General features: G+C 44.8%; 1 protein-coding gene across 6 annotated transcripts in view; it reads left to right on the top strand.

Annotated features, from left to right (window-relative positions):
* Window positions 1-12,695, top strand: part of LOC137373547 (autophagy-related protein 2 homolog B-like) — a 138,247-nt gene that overhangs the window by 99,466 nt on the left and 26,086 nt on the right. For all 6 annotated transcript variants that reach the window (XM_068038470.1, XM_068038473.1, XM_068038472.1 and 3 more), the window contains 3 exons: window positions 3,750-3,873; window positions 7,053-7,247; window positions 9,183-9,284. In XM_068038470.1, coding sequence (XP_067894571.1) covers window positions 3,750-3,873; window positions 7,053-7,247; window positions 9,183-9,284 — 421 coding nt within the window. The remainder of the gene's footprint in view (window positions 1-3,749; window positions 3,874-7,052; window positions 7,248-9,182; window positions 9,285-12,695) is intronic.

The raw sequence follows: 12,695 nt of genomic DNA on the forward strand, positions 1-12,695 counted from the left end.
TAGAGGAAGTGAGAGACCTTGAAGTGCATGTCCACAGATCCTTGAAGGTGGCAGGACAGGTCGATAGAGTGGTAAGAAGGCATATGGAATACTTTCCTTTATTGGCCGAGGTGTAGAATACAAAAGCAGGGATGTAGTGCAGGAGCTGTATGAAAACACTGGTTAGGCCACAGCTGCAGTATTGCGTACAGTTCTGGTCACCACATTACAGGAAGGACATAATTGATCTGGAGAGAGTACAGAGGAGATGTAGAAGAATGTTGCCAGGGCTTGAAAGTTGCAGCTATGAGGAAAGATTGGATAGGCTAGGGTTGTTTTCCTCAGAAGAGAGGAGGCTGAGGGGTTACTTAATTGAGGTGTACAAAATTATGAGGGGCCTAGATAGAGTAGACAGGAAGGACCCATTTCCCCTAGCGGAGAGGTCAGTTACCAGGGGACACAGATATAAGGTGATTGGTAGTAGGATTAGAGGGGACATGAGGAAAAACCTTTTCACCCAGAGGGTGGTGGGTGTCTGGAATTCACTGCCCGGATCAGTGGTGGAGGCAGAAACCCTCAACTCATTTAAAAGGTACCTGGACTTGCACCTGAAGTGCTGGAATCTGCAAGGCTACAGACCAGGTGCTGGAAGGTGGGATTAGATTGGGCGGCTAGTTTTTTTGGCCGCTGCAGACACGATGGGCTGAATGGCCTCCTTCTGTGCCGTAATTTTTCTATGATTCTATGACTGCTGGGTGTCGCACAACCATCAGCCTCCCAAAAGAGCAATGAGTGGGGAACACAGGATGTCGTTAGTGGAAATATGGGTGGGAACAAACAATATCAGTGGCAGTAGACCATTGAAATATCAACAGTATTGCTATTCCAAATATGCTATTTGTCATACATGTGTGTGTAGCTGTATGTGCAGATATAACACACACCAGGAATTTCCCAAATGATTGACGTTCACTGAGTCCTGCAGTATTGAGTTTCTGAACCGCTTGCCCAGTCCAGTCCAATCCAAATCATCAACTGTAGAAGCCAATTGAAAAAGCAACTAGGAGCTTGACATCAGTCAGTCCTCTCCCCCACCACGATCCACACAACAGGCTGCATTGCAATTTTCAGGACACAACAGGAAAATAATCATTAGGGAGCTATGTTTGAGGCAACATGCATGGAACACACAATAGTGCAATGGTGAAGGGATGTGTCTCTGCTCTTTAGGGGAACAGATGGGTGATTCATGAATACAATGCTTAAAGTACTATTTGGTTTGAGGGAGAGAAGAGTGGATCCAAGACTAGTATTTTAAACTTAAATAAGGACAATTATGAGGGCATGAAAGCAGAGCTAGCTAAAGTGAACTGGCAAATCAGGTTAAGGGATAGATCAATAGAGATGCAGTGGCAGACATTTAAGGGGATATTTCAGAATACACAGAATAGACATTTCAACGAGAAAGAAAAATTCCAAGGGTGGGACCCGCCCTCCGTGGTTAACTAACTAAAACAGTTAAAGATAGTATCAAACTTAAAGAAACAGCCCATAATTGCGCAAAGATGGGAGGCAGGTCAGAAGATTGGACAGAATATAAAAAACAGCAGAGAATGACTAAAAGATTGATAAGGAAGGTAGAATTAGAGTACGAGACAAAGCTAGCTAGAAATATAAAGACAGATTGTAAGAGTTTCTATAGATATTTAAAAAGGAAAAGAGTTAACAAAGTGAACTTTGGTCCTATAGAAAGTGAGTCTGGGGAATTAATAATGGATAATAAGGAGATGGCAGATGAATTGAACAGATATTTTGCATTGGTCTTCACTATTGAGGATACAACTAACATTCCAGTATTAGCTGTAAGTCAGGAAATGGAAGGGAGGGAGGAACTCAAGGAAATTACAGTCACCAGGGAAGTGATACTGAACAAATTGTTGGAGCTGTGGGCTGACAAGTCCCCGGGTCCTGATGGACTTCATCCTCTGGTGTTAAAAGAAGTGGCTAGTGAGATGTGTTAGTTTTAATTTTCCAAAATTCTCCAGATTCGGAGAAGGTTCCATTAGATTGGAAAATATTCAAAAAGGAAGGGAGACGGAAAGCAGGAAATACAGGCTAGTTAGCTTAACATCTGTCTTAGGGAAAATGTTAGAAGCTATTATTAAAGACGTTCGAGCAGGCCATTTAGAAAAATTCGAGGTAATCAGGCAGAGAAAACATAGATTTGTGAAAGGGAAATCATGTTTAACCAACTTATTGGAGTTCTTTGAGGGAGTTACACGTGATGTGGATAAAGGGGAACCGATGGATGTATTGTACTTAGATTTCTAGAAGGCATTTGATGAGGTATCACATTAAAGGTTATTGCAGAAAATAAAAGCTCATGGTGTAGGGGGTAACATAGTGGCACGGATAGAAGATTGGCTAGCTAACAGGAAACCGAGAATAGGCATAAATGGGTCATTTTCTGGTTGACAAGATGTAACGAGTGGTGTGCCACAGGGATCTGTGCTGGGGCCTCAACTTTTTACAATTTATATAAATGACTTGGATGAAGGGACCGAAGGTATGGTTACTAAATTTGCTGATGACACAAAGATAGACAGGAAAGTAACTTGTGAAGAGGACATAAGGGGGTTACAAAGGGATATAGTTAGGTTAAGTGAGTGGGCAAAGACCTGGCAAATGGAGTATAATGTGGGAAAGTGTGAAATTGTCTACTTTGGCAGGAAGAATAAAAAAGAAACATATTATCTAAATGGTGAGAGATTGCAGAGAGGGATCTGGGTGTCCTCGTGCATGAATCACAAAAGGTTAGTATGCAGGTAGAGCACGTAATTAGGAAAGCTAATAGAATGTTACGTTTATCGCGAGGGGAATTGAATACAAAAATAGGGAGTTTATGCTTCAGCTATACAGGGCATTGGTGAGACCACATCTGGAGTACTGTGTACAGTACTGGTCTCCTTATTTAAAGTGGAGGCAGTTCAGGGAAGTTTTACTAGACTAATATCTGGAATGGGCGGGCTGTCTTAAGAGGAAAGATTGGACAGGTTAGGCTTGTATCCGCTGGAATTTAGAAGAGTAATAGGTGACTTGATTGAAACATATAAGATCTCAAGGGGTCTTGACAGGGTGAATGTGGAAAGGATGTTTTTCCCCTTGTGGGAGAATCTCAAACTAGGGGTCACTGTTTAAAAATAAGGGGTCACCCATTTAAGACAGGGATGAGGAGAAATCTTTTTCTCTCAGAGGGTCGTGAGTCAAAAGGCAGTGGAAGCAGAGTCTTTGAATATTCTTAAGGCAGAGATAGTTAGATTCTTGATAAGAAGGTGGAAGGTTATCGGGCGGTAGGTGGAAATGTGGAGTAATCAGTTCAGCCATGAACTTATTGAATGGCGGAGCAGGCTCGAAGGGCCGAGTGGCCTAGTCCTACTCCTAATTTGTCTGTTCATATGTTCGTATATTATAGAGAAACTCAGGTAAAATATATCACGAGGATTGAAAGTTGGGAAATGGTGATTCTGTGACACCAAGGTTGGGTTTTAAAAGTCTGAACAGTATTGGAGTACGAAGAGATGAATTTCAGTTTTTGGGGTTTTGGGAAAGAATGGGTTGGAGTTGGAGATGGAGAGTTAGTCTTAATTTTGTGAGGGAAAACCATAAAGCCTTTCAAATTGGACTGTGATGTGTTGCTTCAGTTAAAACTATTATTAATACAAAACAAATATTCTTTGATGCTTACTGAAGTATTCATCTGCTTTTTGTAGCCCTAAATCTGTCTCCCAAAGCTCCCCATCTCAGTCTTCAGCCCGCCACAGTCGTTTTGCCAGGCGTATTCAGGGTGGACCCGGGAGGAACCATGACATCCTGATGGAGATTCAGTTCAGTAAGGTGAGAGATCAAAGCGTTCTTTAGCTGCTGTCCTGTGAGTACTATCCTAATTCCCCTTGCTGCCACTGCTCTTACACTGAGAGTTTTCAATTCCCTTTTCCATAATTCAAACACTTATACATTATATAGTGTTCATGTGACAGCAAAAGTTTTCCATTACTCTCTCCACAGTTCCTTTGTTTTCTTTCCTTCTCTCTCTGCCAGTGTTGTCCTGTCTTTAAGGCATTGACTCATTGCTACCCCCCACCCCCAGTCTTGGTTTATGTAGGTGGGGTGTATTTTTTAGAGAGTTGGCGCAGTCCAGGATTTTATGTGGGTTTCTCAGCAGCTGGTTGAAGATATTTGGGGATGGTGGTGGGTTTCCGTGCACATCAGACTCCCAGTTCAGCCAGGGTGGGTAGGAGGAGAGCAAACCATAAAGAGAGGAGACCCTCATTATATTAATTTGAGCTGGATTTGCATCTTGATCCCAACGGTGAGATCACAAGGTAATTATTACCTAGAATTTACCACCCATTTGCCCTAACTGGTCTGGGTCAGTGTTTACACTCCACACAAAGTAAAGACTTTCATTTCTATAGCGCCTTTCACAACCTCAGGATATCGCAAAACGCTTTATAGTCTGTTACGACTGAGGCGGGAGGGGTGCACTGTTTATTTGAGTTCCACCTCTCCACGGATCACAACGTATATTTAAATTTATTCCCACTTACCGATGCAGTCAATCATAGACTATATTTTTATCCCAGAATAAAACCCACCAACCAGGTTTCTTTAATGAACAACAAAATTATCAGTTTATTATAAAACAACTCTGAACCACTAATGAAGCAAAACATAAACGCACAGATTGAAATATTAAAGCTCCCTTTTTACCTTAGCCCCTCACACTCACAACACACATACACCAGTTAACCGGAAAAATAAAGGGATTTACGTTTTTGAGCTCCATTACACAAAAAAAAACAAAAAATGGGTTAAATACTTGCTAATTCTTGAAGATGAAAGGGAAGATATGGAAATATGATTTTTGTTTTGGTTTGGCATCCCAAATGCATATAGACGGCTGTCACTGGGATCTTCCTAGAACAGTTCTTTCCAGGCAACGTTGAAGATATGGTTGGGTAGGCTTCCAGGAAATGCAGCAATAGAGGTTTCAGACAGAGGCCTTACAGGAGGAATGTGGCCACAGTTTCAGTCTGCTTCTTACACTTGCTTTTCAACTCCTCGAGCGATGGAAAACTGGCAGGCGTTTTCCAAACTGCTGGAACAGACTGAGTTGGGATGTTATGTTCTTCTTGACAAGTTTTCTCCAACTGTCTTTTCAAAACCATTGTCCTTATCCCAACTCAATGTCCAAAGCGAAGCCATAACAGTGTCACAAGAGACAAGCCTCCTGACCTCTATAAATCTTGACCTGTCACTTCTCTGTAAACATCTTCCCCAAGTCAAAAACAACCCCTGCTGGATAATTATTTGAAAACAGGTGCCTTCCAGTAACTCTTTGTTTTCAAAGCGAAACCTCGCAGTGACCCTGGTAAAAATCCATCCATGGAGCCTTTTCAGTTTTCCAAAAATAAACCAATATCCAGCTCTAAAATACGAGTCCTCAAAAGAAAATTAAAAATATAGAAGCACTCATAACAAATCAGTGAAGTATTTTTGAAGTGCAGTAACTCTTGTAATGTAGGAAACACGGCAGCCAATTTACACATAGAAAACTCCCACAAACAGCGGGGTGATGTTGATAGAGGGATAAATATTGACCCGGACACCGGGACACCCCCCCCGGTCTTCGAATAGTGGTTGTGGGACCTTTTACACCCACCTGAGAGAGCAGATGGGACCTCGGTTTAACATCTCATCTAAAAGATGGCATTTCCAACAGTCCAGCACTCACTCAGTACTGCGCTGGAAGTATCGACCTGGATTTTGTGTTCGAGTCTCTGGAGTAGGGCTTGAACCCATGACCTTCTGACTGAGAGACTGGCTACCACTGAGCCAAGGCTGACAGCTTCCACTAGCAGAGCGTTCATTTCATATATTGGTTGCTCTTTATCTGAAGACAACTTCCTGATATCAGTCCTATGTTTATATTTTACTAGATTGTAAGTATTTCCTTGCCATTTAATTTAAAGTAATATTCCAGATTTACTTTACCCTTTCTTTTAAGAATCTCAGACACCTTATTCCCAGGCTGGAAAGCCCCAGTTTCACCAGTCTTTCATCATAACTCTGACCTTGACCCTGGCCATCACCCTGGCTCTTCTCTGCCCTGCTTTCAGCACTTGAATGTCACCCTTGTGTCTCAATGACCGGAACTGGACTCAGTGTTCAAGGTGTAATCTGACCAGAACTGGACACAGTGTTCAAGGTGTAATCTGACCAGAACTGGACACAGTGTTCAAGGTGTAATCTGACCAGAACTGGACACAGTGTTCAAGGGGTAATCTGACCAGAACTGGACACTGTGTTCAAGGTGTAATCTGACCAGAACTGGACACTGTGTTCAAGGTGTAATCTGACCGGAACTGGACACTGTGTTCAAGGTGTAATCTGACCGGAACTGGACATAGTGTTCAAGGTGTAATCTGACCGGAACTGGACACGGTGTTCAAGGTGTAATCTGACCAGAACTGGACACGGTGTTCAAGGTGTAATCTGACCGGAACTGGACACTGTGTTCAAGGTGTAATCTGACCGGAACTGGACACAGTGTTCAAGGTGTAATCTGACCAGAACTGGACACAGTGTTCAACGAGAGTTTGACTGGAACTGAACACAGTGATCAAGGTCGGTCTGACGAGACCACTGTAGAGTTTGATCATGGTTTCCTGACTTGTATCATACTGTTTTGACTATAATTAATCTACTGTTGGCTTTGTTGATTACTGCTCTGCATCCATTGGACATGTTGAACATCAAGTCCAATAAGGACTCCAGGGTTGCTTTCAACCTCATCCTAAGCCAATCAACATCTTTTATGATGTCTTTCCCATTTCCCTCTACAAAAATGCCAGTATTTAATTTATCACACCAACCCCTGTCTACAATTTGAACAATAGCTCCTTCGCGAGAATGTAAGTCAGTAACAATCCTTCAGAAAGAATGGCATTGAAAAATTTATTTTGAATCTAGGTTCAGTTTCAATGACCAATGTATGACTTTTTTTTTTAAAGGTAAAATTTCAGCATGAAGTTTACCCTCAGGCAGATTACGTTATAGATCCAGGCTCGACAGAGCATCCCATCTCACGGCAGGTCTTCATCGTCCAAGATCTTGAGATCCGAGACCGTCTCGCAACATCCCAAATGAACAAATTTCTCTACTTGTACTCAAGCAAAGAGTTACCAAGAAAGGCTCATTCCAACATGGTGAGGCATGGGTTTGGAAGCAGAGAACTTGTTTGGAGAGCCAGGGAGACAATTGGTCCTTCAAGTTCACTTCAGCAGCAAGGTTGTCTACCTGACCTCTTGGTCAGGGGTGAGGAATGTAGTGTAATACATGGGGCCCAAGGAATGGGTGCCCTGAATATTGTTTCTGTCAATGTTGTCTAAAGCAGTTATATAAAATGCTGGTTGAACCTCATTTGGAACCATTAGAACTATAGAAAAATTACGGCACTGGAGGCCATTCAGCCCATCATGTCCATGCCAGCCAAGAAAACTAGCTGCCTAATCTAATCCCACCTTCCAGCACCTGGTCCATAGCCCTGCAGGTTACAGCACTTCGGGTGCATGTCCAGGTACCTTTTAAATGAGTTGAGGGTTTCTGCCCCCACCACAGTTCCTGGCAGTGAATTCCACCACCCTCTGGGTGAAAAAGTTTTTTCTCATGTCCCCTCTAATCCTTCTACCAATCATCTTAAATCTGTGTCCCCTGGTAATTGACCTCTCCGCTAGGGGAAATGGGTCCTTCCTGTCTACTCTATCCAGGCCCCTCATAATTTTGTGTACCTCTGGGGTACTGCGTTCAGTTCTGGGCGATATACCTCAGGAAGGCCTTGGAGGTGTTGCATCTCAGATTCATCAGAATGATACCAGGTTAAATTATGAGGACAGTTTGCATAAACTAGGCTTGTACTTCCTTGAGTTTAAAAGATTTAAGGGTGATCTAATTGAGGTGTTAAAAGGATTTCACAAGGTTGGTAGAGAGAATCTATTTCCTTTGGCGAGAGAGTCTGGAATAAGAGGACAAACCTTAAATTTAAAGCTGGGTCGTTCAGGAGTGATGTTAGGAAGCACTTCTTCACACAAAGGGTAGTGGAATCTGGAGCTCCGTTAAAATGCTGGGGGTCGAATGAAAATTTCAAAACTGAGATTGCTAGATTTTTTATTAGGTAAGGGTATTAAGGGTTACAGAACCAAGGCAGGTAGATGGAGTTCAGATACAGATCAGCCATAATCTAACTGAATGGCAGAACAGGATCAAGGGGCTGAGTGGCCTCTTCCTGTTCCTATATTCCACTGGTTGCATGACCTGCTAGTTCTGTTTACTTTATGATCCTAGATTTGATACCAGGCCTGTCCACTGTTGCCTGCTCTTGATCCCTATTCATTGAATCCCTGCTGAAAAGTGCATGCGAACAGTCATCGGGTGAAGACAGGATCAGAGTCGACTCTGATGTCATTTACTCACTGGCTACACTTCATGGCTGAACAATGGCACGGAGTGCGAGGTACCAGAGACATCTGACACTGTGGAATGTATCCCAGCTTGAGTCAATGCTTTGAGGGGAGGAAATTCAGTGCCTGTAGAACCTATACCCCGACTAGATTTTGGAAAGAGCAAAATTATATAAGTAATTTGTGGCCCTCCAGTGCGCACAACTTGACACGTTGGATAAGGAGACCCTCAAGCCTGTTCTGCGATACTATTCGATCATGAATCTCAACTTCATTTAACCACCTTTTCTCCATATCCTTTCATACTCTTTAGAGGAAAATCTATCGATCTCAGTCTTGAAAGCTCCAATTAATTCCCAGTGCCCACAGTGTTTTAAGGGAGTGTGTTCCTGGTTTGCAGTACGCTTTGTGTGATAAAAATTCTTCTTGATTTCACTCCTGAAGGGCCTAGTTCTAATTGTAAGGTTATGCTGCCCCCCCCTCCCCTGATGGTTCTGCACACCCCCACGAGAGAAAATAGTTTCTCTCTATCTACCCAATTGAATCCCTTTTATCATTTTAAATATCTCGATCAGAATACCCTTCAGTGTTATGCACTCAAGGGAATATAAGCCAAGTTTATGCAGAGAGTATCATATTTGTAATTTAAATAATCGCATTAACTTATAACCATCTCTTCTCCAGCTAACTATTAAAGCATTACACGTGAGTCCTGATTCCACTCAGATGCCTCGCGAGTGCTGTCTACGCATCACACTTATGCCCCTTCGACTAAACATTGATCAGGTTTGTGAAACTGAGACTGGGAGAATGCAACTTAGTGACGGAGGGGGAAATGTCTGTCATAACCCAAAACCTAACCATATTCTTTCCAACAGACTTTGTACGGTTTGCTCTGAAATAAACTGGGAGGGAGGTTTTCCTTAACCAATATAAGGGAGTGGATACACTAACTTCACCCTGAATGGTCAACTCTACACTGCAGTTGTGCTTCTGATGATGGGTAGGGATGTATAGCAGCTCTTGCTCAAGTACCTGGGCGTTGTGGTTCTAACAGGCTCCTTAACCAAAACTGTGATTGAGTATCTCGCCAACGGCTTAGTGGATAAATATTGAAAAGAGCACAAGGAAAAATCAGACCCCAGGCAATCGGTGCCTGTAGAACCGAAGCCCCGAGAAGGTTCATTCCCTGTAGGACAGTACTCCAGTAAGGATCAGTGTCTGTGGGACAAAAACCCCAGTAAGGATCAGTGTCTGTAGGACAAAAACCCCAGTAAGGATCAGTGTCTGTAGGACCAAAAACCCCAGTAAGGGTCAGTGTCTGTAGGACCAAAAACCCCAGTAAGGGTCAGTGTCTGTAGGACCAAAAACCCCAGTAAGGGTCAGTGTCTGTAGGACAAAAACCCCAGTAAGGGTCAGTGTCTGTAGGACCAAAAACCCCAGTAAGGGTCAGTGTCTGTAGGACCAAAAACCCCAGTAAGGGTCAGTGTCTGTAGGACCAAAGACCCCAGTAAGGGTCAGTGTCTGTAGGACAAAAACCCCAGTAAGGGTCAGTGTCTGTAGGACCAAAAACCCCAGTAAGGGTCAGTGTCTGTAGGACAAAAACCCCAGTAAGGGTCAGTGTCTGTAGGACCAAAAACCCCAGTAAGGGTCAGTGTCTGTAGGACCAAAAACCCCAGTAAGGGTCAGTGTCTGTAGGACAAAAACCCCAGTAAGGGTCAGTGTCTGTAGGACCAAAAACCCCAGTAAGGGTCAGTGTCTGTAGGACAAAAACCCCAGTAAGGGTCAGTGTCTGTAGGACCAAAAACCCCAGTAAGGGTCAGTGTCTGTAGGACCCAAACCCCAGTAAGGGTCAGTGTCTGTAGGACCAAAAACCCCAGTAAGGGTCAGTGTCTGTAGGACAAAAACCCCAGTAAGGATCAGTGTCTGTAGGACAAAAACCCCAGTGAGGGTCAGTGTCTGTAGGACAAAAACCCAAGCAAGGGCCAGTGTCTGTAGGACAAAAACCCCAGTAAGGGTCAGTGTCTGTAGGACAAAAACCCAAGCAAGGGCCAGTGTCTGTAGGACAAAAACCCCAGTAAGGATCAGTGTCTGTAGGACAAAAACCCCAGTGAGGGTCAGTGTCTGTAGGACAAAAACCCCAGTAAGGGTCAGTGTCTGTAGGAACAAAACCCCAGTGAGGGTCAGTGTCTGTAGGACCCAAACCCCTGTGAGGGTCAGTGTCTGTAGGACCAAAAACCCCAGTAAGGGTCAGTGTCTGTAGGAACAAAACCCCAGTGAGGGTCAGTGTCTGTAGGACCCAAACCCCTGTGAGGGTCAGTGTCTGTAGGACAAAAACCCCAGTAAGGGTCAGTGTCTGTAGGACAAAAACCCCAGTAAGAGTCAGTGTCTGTAGGAACAAAACCCCAGTAAGGGTCAGTGTCTGTAGGAACAAAACCCCAGTAAGGATCAGTGTCTGCAGGACAAAAACCCCAGTAAGGGCCAGTGTCTGTAGGACAAAAGCCCCAGTAAGGGCCAGTGTCTGTGGGACAAAAACCCCAGTAAGGGCCAGTGTCTGTAGGACAAAAACCCCAGTAAGGGCCAGTGTCTGTGGGACAAAAACCCCAGTAAGGGCCAGTGTCTGTGGGACAAAAACCCCAGTAAGGGCCAGTGTCTGTAGGACAAAAACCCCAGTAAGGGCCAGTGTCTGTAGGACCAAAACCCCAGTAAGGGCCAGTGTCTGTGGGACAAAAACCCCAGTAAGGGCCAGTGTCTGTAGGACAAAAACCCCAGTAAGGGCCAGTGTCTGTAGGACAAAAACCCCAGTAAGGGTCAGTGTCTGTAGGACAAAAACCCCAGTAAGGGTCAGTGTCTGAAGGACCAAAACCCCAGTAAGGGCCTGTGTCTGAAGGACCAAAACCCCAGTAAGGGCCAGTGTCTGTAGGACAAAAACCCCAGTAAGGGCCAGTGTCTGTAGGACAAAATCCCCAGTAAGGGTCAGTGTCTGTAGGACAAAAACCCCAGTAAGGGTCAGTGTCTGTAGGACAAAAACCCCAGTAAGGGCCTGTGTCTGAAGGACCAAAACCCCAGTAAGGGCCAGTGTCTGTAGGACCAAAACCCCAGTGAGGGTCAGTGTCTGTAGGACCCAAACCCCAGTAAGGGTCAGTGTCTGTAGGACAAAAACCCCAGTAAGGGCCAGTGTCTGTAGGACCAAAACCCCAGTAAGGGCCAGTGTCTGTGGGACAAAAACCCCAGTAAGGATCAGTGTCTGTAGGACAAAAACCCCAGTAAGGGCCAGTGTCTGTAGGACCAAAACCCCAGTAAGGGCCAGTGTCTGTGGGACAAAAACCCCAGTAAGGGCCAGTGTCTGTGGGACCAAAACCCCAGTAAGGGCCAGTGTCTGTAGGACCAAAACCCCAGTGAGGGTCAGTGTCTGTAGGACCAAAACCCCAGTGAGGGTCAGTGTCTGTAGGACAAAAACCCCAGTAAGGGTCAGTGTCTGTAGGACCCAAACCCCAGTGAGGGTCAGTGTCTGTAGGACAAAAACCCCAGTAAGGGTCAGTGTCTGTAGGACCAAAACCCCAGTGAGGGTCAGTGTCTGTAGGACAAAAACCCCAGTAAGGGTCAGTGTCTGTGGGACAAAAACCCCAGTGAGGGTCAGTGTCTGTAGGACCAAAACCCCAGTGAGGGTCAGTGTCTGTAGGACAAAAACCCCAGTAAGGGTCAGTGTCTGTAGGACCAAAACCCCAGTGAGGGTCAGTGTCTGTAGGACAAAAACCCCAGTAAGGGCCAGTGTCTGTGGGACAAAAACCCCAGTAAGGGCCAGTGTCTGTAGGACCAAAACCCCAGTGAGGGTCAGTGTCTGTAGGACAAAAGCCCCAGTAAGGGTCAGTGTCTGTAGGACCAAAACCCCAGTAAGGGTCAGTGTCTGTAGGACAAAAACCCCAGTAAGAGTCAGTGTCTGTAGGACAAAAGCCCCAGTAAGGGCCAGTGTCTGTAGGACAAAAGCCCCAGTAAGGGCCAGTGTCTGTAGGACAAAAGCCCCAGTAAGGGCCAGTGTCTGTAGGACAAAAGCCCCAGTAAGGGCCAGTGTCTGTAGGACAAAAGCCCCAGTAAGGGCCAGTGTCTGTAGGACAAAAGCCCCAGTAAGGGCCAGTGTCTGTAGGACAAAAACCCCAGTAAGGGCCAGTGTGTGTAGGACAAAAACCCCAGTAAGGG

Source organism: Heterodontus francisci, chromosome 9 (assembly GCF_036365525.1).
Source record: "Heterodontus francisci isolate sHetFra1 chromosome 9, sHetFra1.hap1, whole genome shotgun sequence".
Classification (NCBI taxonomy): domain Eukaryota; kingdom Metazoa; phylum Chordata; class Chondrichthyes; order Heterodontiformes; family Heterodontidae; genus Heterodontus; species Heterodontus francisci.